Source organism: Varanus komodoensis, unplaced genomic scaffold (genome assembly GCF_004798865.1).
Source record: "Varanus komodoensis strain SLA01 unplaced genomic scaffold, ASM479886v1 scaffold20_1, whole genome shotgun sequence".
Lineage (NCBI taxonomy): Eukaryota > Metazoa > Chordata > Lepidosauria > Squamata > Varanidae > Varanus > Varanus komodoensis.
The window spans coordinates 18,520,241-18,527,717 of NW_025335587.1; the positions used below are offsets into that span (position 1 = coordinate 18,520,241).

General features: G+C 48.5%; 1 protein-coding gene across 1 annotated transcript in view; it reads left to right on the forward strand.

Moving 5' to 3' along the window:
* Positions 1–3,829, forward strand: part of TBX2 (T-box transcription factor 2) — a 30,712-nt gene extending 26,883 nt beyond the window's left edge. The window contains exon 7 of the mRNA XM_044430460.1: positions 1,869–3,829. Coding sequence (XP_044286395.1) covers positions 1,869–2,312 — 444 coding nt within the window. The 3' untranslated portion in view covers positions 2,313–3,829. The remainder of the gene's footprint in view (positions 1–1,868) is intronic.
* The last annotated feature ends 3,648 nt before the right edge of the window (positions 3,830–7,477 follow it).

Here is a 7,477-nt window from a genome sequence, read left to right on the forward strand (position 1 = left end):
AAAGAGAAGCTGCGTGTTGGGGGGGGATGGGAATGTGCTTTGGGCACAGGCTGTTTCTAGTCCACATGAAGGCATGCAGGAAGTTAGGTCATCTTTCAGTCGAATAAGCGTTCGGAAAATACAGCAAGCCTTGATCTGTGTGTCCTCGTACTGAGTGTTGCAAAGGAAAGCTTCCTCAGGGCTGGTGATGGGGCCCCTGAAGTCGCAGGCTCTCATGGGTTTGTGGGAAAGGCAACATCCTGGGTTCGCATTTGGAAAGGCAGCTGCAGGGAGTGGGGGGGCAGGACTGTGCGGAGGGAGTTTAATCCGTGTGGGAGAGCTTAAGAGTGTCGGAAGGGGAACTGGGAGGCTTGGCTTTGACTCCCCACGTGGCCAAGAACAATTGTGCCGACTCCCAGCGTAACCTCCCTTACAGGGTTGTTGTGAAGAGACAATGGAAAGGGGGAGCTGTGCATGCCACCTTTGGTTCTTTGCAAGAAAAAGGCAGGATATAAATAATATAAATATAAATATATTCATTTAAAGCTTTCATGTACCATTCCATCACTGGCATCTCGGGATGGTTTACAAGAAGCGCAGATAAAATAGGATAAAAATGGTACAGCATTCAGTGATAAATATAAAACCACAATTAAGGCCAATTAGCAATTAAAACAATGGGAAAATAAAAAGGTTTTCACCTGGTGCCGAAAAGAGAAAAGTGTTGGTGCCAGGAATTGTATTTAAATACACATAAATAGAAACATAAATATATACATATAAATATCCTACCCCAAGTTGTAATTCCAGTGAAAACTACCTTTCTCCTTTATGCTGTGATTTTCCCCTGCTTCCTGCGAAAGAGCAAAGTTGCCACTGGTGTTGATGGTGTGTTGCCCCCCCGCAACATTTGGGGGGATCGCAGGAACACCTGGGAGACACGGAGGGCACATTCCAAGGGTTTGGGGGGGAGACCAGCTTCCCCCCCACGGAACCCATCCCCCCTCTCCCGAATGCAGAGCACAAATTCAGCCCACGCAACAGCAGCAAAAAGGGGGAGCAATTTTTTACCTGCCAACAGGTTTTGTCGTCTGAACCCCGCCAAGACAGCAGGGATAATGTTTCGACAGCAACATACAGTGCAGTGGCAAACCACATGTGACGGGCGAGCCTGAATCACTGTGCCGTCCGAAGCCAGGCTGTGGGTCCGCCTCGCGATCGCGTGTCCGCTCTCCAGGGCTCAAGCAGAGAAGGCTCTTTTCCCATCACGGACTTTTCAGGAGAAGGTTCCACAATTGGACTCGAGACCTTGCAGACCGGCTGTTCCGCCGCTGAGCCACAGACCCTCCCCCATGTGCTAAGCTCGGCCTAAGAGCTGAGCCGAGGTGTTGGGGAGGACGGACTCGGGATCCTCTCCTCGTCCAAACGGGGGGCCGTCCGCAGGTGCTGCACCGGCCCTCCCGGTGACCAGGGTCAGGGCTGGCCTTGATCGCATCCGTGCCACCCCGGGACCCGTCGTGGCAGGAGGGGCAGCTGTCCCGCGTCCGTTTCGCACATCGGCCTGCAAGGAACCCAAAGCGACTTATCAGCGCCCTGTGAGGCAGGCTGGGTCGAGAGTCCTCGACCGGTGCGAAGGCAGCCAGGCAGCTTCCTGGCCGAGTGGGGCCTTGAACCCGCACACCTCCCGAGTCCCAGGCCACCCTTCCGATCACACTGGCTCGCAAAGCAGGTAACACGGCAGTATGTGTTGCGCCGAAGGCGTGTCTCCACCAGGAAAGACAGGCCAACCGGCCCGAGGAAGGCCCTCGGGTCGTTCTCCAGCTCGGCTCCGGTGTTTCCTCGGGGTATTTCCGCACCTGCAGAATCTGAGCTTTTCTTTCTCATTTCAGGGAATCCCGGTGCCCACCTTTGGCGGACTCTTCCCTTACCCGTACACTTACATGGCAGCGGCCGCCGCCGCCGCGTCCGCGATACCAGCAACGAGCACGGCCTCCAGCTCCTTGTCCCGGAACCCCTTCCTGAGCAACGCCCGTCCTCGCCTGCGGTTCAGCCCTTACCAGATCCCGGTCGCCATCCCACCCAGCACCAACCTCCTCACCACCAGCCTGCCCGCCGGCTTGAACACCAGTTCAGAAGGCTCCAAGCCCGGGAGCAGCAGGGAGTCGAGCCCCCTCTCGGACCACCCCGTCCACAAGCCCAGTGGCCAGAGGGCGTCGTTGTCCCCCAAGGGCTCCTTAAAGGATTCCATCAATGAACTTCAGAACATCCAAAGACTAGTTAGTGGCTTGGAAAGCCAGCGAGACGTCTCCCCTAGCCGGGAGTCCCCCAAGTGACTGGCCACCGAGGCGGCTCCTTCGGACGGGATGATGTGTACAGCACAGTGTATTTATTTTATAGCGAGGTGGAGTGGGATTTTAAGAGCGGGCGGGGAGAACGAGGAACAGAGACGGCCGAGTGGGAGGTCCCACCACCTCCGCTGGATCGCCAAGGGGAGCGTGTTACGATCCAGCGGTATAACTGGGTGGGACGAAGCCGAGATCCATCCAGCGCTGGTCCCACGTTCTGGGATTCAACCTTTCCTTGCCACCGGCCTCCAGATACACCCGGCCTTCGCTCTGGAGATTTCACAGCAAAGGTCCCGAATTCTTCTTGTCTCCTACTTTGGCTGAGACCAGATTGCGGTCTGAACAAGACTACCTATATTATATTACCACATTTATGGAGGGTCCCGGAGGGCGTCGTGTTGGATGGATGCTTAAAGGGCACTCGCTTCTAACTGTTTCAATTTCTGAATCACTGTTGGAAAGGCATTTGGCTTTTTTTCATGGTTTATTGGAACAAACTCTCGAATCAGACACTGCTTTGGGTCCTGTTATCTAAAGCAAGAAAGTGGGAGAAAGTTTTTTTTAAAAACAACAAATTCTAGCAGAACGAACATGGAAGGTTCGTGCGAGACAATGCAGATGAGAGAAGCAAAACTTTTCAAGCTGTTACCCATTTACCCGTCATTCTTGAAGGGCCATAAGATACTGACACAAAACAACAAACCCAAAATTTCAGAATTGGTACAATCCACGTGACTTTCTCTTTCTTTCTCTTTTCGGACTCTCCCTGTGTACCAGGAAAAAAAATTAAAAAGGAAAAAGAAACCTAATATTTATGGAATAAATGGTAATTTCTGTAAATAAGCTATACAAATCCCAAAATATGCAAAAATTTGTATTAATTTATTTAGAGTTGTACATTGGAGTGTACATAATTAGAGTTTAACTCATCACATTTAATTGTTCTTTTTTCATTTTATGTGAACATACCTATTGTAAATGAAGACCTATTTAGCTCTTTGTGAATGAAAGAAAATATTGGTTTTCTTTTGACTTTTTGTGGCTGAACAAAAAAAAAAAAAATGTTTACCCTGCTTGTCCGAAGACAATCATGTGCCATCAGGACCACTTTTAGGAAATGAAGAAAAAGGGGTTGAAAACCTTTTTTAAATCCTTTTCAAAGGGACTTTAGAGGGGACACCCCCTCCTAATATATAATCATTCAAATAGCGATGCAACACTGAGAGAATGGATGAAACAACACAATCTCTTTTATACTGCAGGGTATAATAAAAAAAATTATGCAGGAATAAACCTCAGGTTTTTATTTTTCACTCCAGAACAACCAAGGGGGGCAGAAAGCCCCACCACAAACATTTAAAAATATACTAAAATTTAAAATATCACCTCGACAGTGTGCTATATATTGTTTTAATTTTTTTTTAAAGAGAGATGATTAGAAATGTGCCGGTTATTCGGGTATCTATCTGTTCCATTTTTTTGATGAGTCCTTTCAATAAAAAATATTCAAAGAACACGTTTCCCTGGCTTTCTACCCTCACCTGGGACGTAAGGTGCGGACGGATGGGCCTCCGGTGGCCAGGTGTCCTTGTCTGCAAGGCACCGTCCTCTGAACAGCTGCCGAGGAGGCGTCTCTGTTTAAAGCAAGGGCGTTTGGCTCCAGGGCTGCCTTGCATTGCAGAGAAGGTTTTGAGGGCCGGATCCGGCAGGCAAACCACATCTAGAAGCAAGAGAGCAAGCAGCAAACAAGGGCAGGACAAGCCCTTGGCCTTCCTCCCAGTCCCTCAGTCTTAGAAGAGACGTTTCGGCTGTTTGAGAACAGTGGAGGAATCGGCGCGAAGGGCCGGAAACGTCTGTCCACAACCGGCGTCTGTGGCAACTGGACAGGCGCTCTTTCGGCCCGTTTGGGTTGCTTCTCACACCCAACCACACTGTTGTCTGTCCCCAGGCCAGGTGTCTTCCCCCCTTCCCACCCCTCTTCTAAACTATAACCCCACTTGATCTGTTCCTCACAGGTGAAAGGTGTCCCAACTACCTGATCACCTCGCCAGGGCTCTCTGCACCCTACAGAAAATTCGGGCCTTTGGATTAAGGGTATGGGAAAAGCCAGCCAGACAAACCTTTTCTGAGTCATGCCAATTCTGCAGGCCAGTTTTCACGGGGGGCAGGATTATGCCCCTATTAGCTTGCCCTTGTACTAACAGGCTATGGGGCCTTGGCACTCACGCACTTAAACAAAAGTAGAATGAAATCCAGTTTTTAAAAATCTAGTTTCATTGAACAGACAGCAGAACCAAAGAGTGAGAGCAAGTTTTATTTTTTGGGTGGGGACAAGGATCTGTGTACATTTGTGCCAGCATTAATTGTGATCACGTTGGGTTTGCATCCTGCCTTTTTCCTCTTGCGAGGAACCCAAGATGCCTTGCATGGTTCCAGGTTAACCTCACAACAACAACCCTGTGAGGTGGATTCAGCTGAGCCTGAGGGACTGGCTTAAAGTCACCCAGCAAGCTGCATGATCAGGTGGAGACTAGAATTTGGATCTCGCTGCCATGCTGGCTCTCATGAACCTGAGCTTTAATATCTATTGGCATGATTAGAACAAAATTCTGGTAAAAAAAGAAAGCCCAAATGCATCAGTGAGCAGACTACGGAGCAGAAGATGGGTGAGTCCACAAAACATTGATGGAACAAAATTTTCTCTATAAATCTTTTTTAGGGCTTAGTCCAGACACTAAAGCAAGACTGGAGGCCGTTACGGAGCATGCAGGTTGTTTGAAGAAGGCTGCTTCTGATACATACCTATGTTTCAATTTGCCTCTGGCCAAAACAGGTCACTGAGGTTTTGGGCCTGCTTCAAAAACCCATGCAACCTGTTTGATCTGAAGCCACGATGAGATTAAAAAAAAAAGTATTTTGGAAGCTGGCCTCAGACCACTCCCAACTCTCTTACAGCTCATAGTTCATCCCTTTTGCAAACTTCTGGCATGGTTTTCTCTTTTTAATTCCCTGACTGATTCACATGCAATTTGGCAGTTTTGGAGGTTTGGGGGTTCTTGTTTCTTTTAACCAATAAAAAATCATGGGGAATTTATGAATATTAAGAGATTGCCTCTTCTCTTCCAAACTTGGGAGTCTTTTTATTATTGTTGTTTCTTCTCTTGTTTCAGCAAGACTATATTTTTCTTTCAAAAAAATTTAAAAATGAATATGTTTGTTATTATTTTCAATTAGGGGATGTGTAGGAAGTCTGCTATAAATCCCGTTGGGTCTGCATTTCATTTTGATCAGGAAAGATTAAAATGCTTCAATTCACATCAACATCCGCTTTGCATTACAGAGATATAACGAAAAAGGCGCAGCAGTGGGGAGGGGGAAACGAAGATTGATTTAAAGCGACAGCAAGAGAAAAGCTGGTCTGGCCAGAGGGGGCTGTGAGGGGGGGCAGGTCATAGCTGAATTTAAATAGAACAACAACAACAACTTAAAGCCCTCACAGCCCATAAAATCTTCCGTTCCGTTCCTTTTGATTCACATAGCCAACATAAACTGTTTCCCTTTGAATATGATCTTTTGCCTTAATTGTGTTTGCAAAATATGCTTCCCACCCTTGGAGAAAGGAAGTTTTTTATTGGATTTTTGGCTGGCTGAACTTTCTGGAGTTTATCTCTCAGTGGCTCTTTGGAACAGTCTGTATACATGGATGTGCATTTTTCCTTGAAATGGAGGCTGGGATACTGTATCCTATAGGGAATAAGCCCCATTAAATTCAGTGGAGCCTATGCCTGGGCTAACATGCCCAGGATCGCACCATGAATTCAGAGTGAGTGGGGCATTCTTACCAGTCAACGTGGCCTTAGGATCTCCACGCAGGATGAACGGGACAACCCCAAACCCCCTGCTTCAGCTGCCGTCTTGAGCACAGTACTGCCTTCAGTCTTCCCTGTCTGCAAAATGGGTACATTTATCAGTGTGCGAGAAAGTGTGAGTGTGCCCACATGGAAGGCAGTGGCTTTGCCACAGAGCCTCGGCCCGTCTTGCTTCTGCTTTTGGTATCGTTTCTTTTCGATCTTTATTTTCTTAACATGTGCAAATACTTTAAAAAGAATGCGAAACAAGGCAAAGTGAGCAAAGTGAGCAACATTGCCAAGGGGATTTTAAACAAACACAACCTATTCAGTCTCCCAAATCTATCTATCTATCTTCCTGTCTTCCAGTGCTCATTTTAGTGCTGGTTTTGATGCAGAGTGGTACGTCACTCTTAAAAATACTTTTTCGACAATGAAATGCAGCCAAGCAGCCAGGCTACCTTCTAGATAGGATGGGGAAGCAGCTCGTGGACCATGGGTGCCCTTTGCATGGTACCCCAAAGCCTCTTGCCTGAGCAGCCGTCCAACCCTAACCTGGGAAGGAGGTGCTTGTGGAACTAGAATAATCAGCTAGCAGAGGATGGGGAAACCATTCCTCTGGGGCGAGACTGGAGACACCTTTACGACAGGTGATGTTGTCTCAGCTCCACAGGAGCAAAGCAGGGTGCTCCCGGGGGGGGGGGGGTGAACTGAGCTGGGGAATGAGGTTCAGCACCATGGAGAGCTCAGAATTAAAGCTGCCATGGATAAGGCACCCCGCCCTGGCCTTTATGGCATGCCTCGCCTTAGTCCCCACCTGCCCACCCTGGAAAGCTTTCTTCTTTTCCCTTCCCTGCCTCTTTTCCATGCACAGGAGCAAAATCAGAAACGGAAAGATTTGCTTTCTCCATGGAAGCGTCTCCCATTGTGGTCTCTCCCTTCTCTCTCTCTCTCTCTCTCTCTCCGTTCAGCTACATGGTAAAATAATACAGGATGACATAAACAATCCCTTTTCCTCACCAATTACGCTTTTCTCATTCTGCGGAAGATTTATTAGTCCAATTATTGGTGTTGGAAGAACAAGGGAAGACAACTGCAGCGGCGGGCGCCTTGGGCAGAGGGCGCCCTCTGCTGGCCGAGCCTTGGCGGGATGGGAATAGGGTGCCCGAAAACTGCCCTGGGGTGCTACCCGGTGCCTGAAAAATGCAGGAGCCAGGAAGGGTGCCAGGTGCTGAAAAGATGCCGGGATCAGCTGGCTCCCCTGTGCTTCCTGGTCTAAAGGCCCCTTTAGAGTCTAAAGGACAC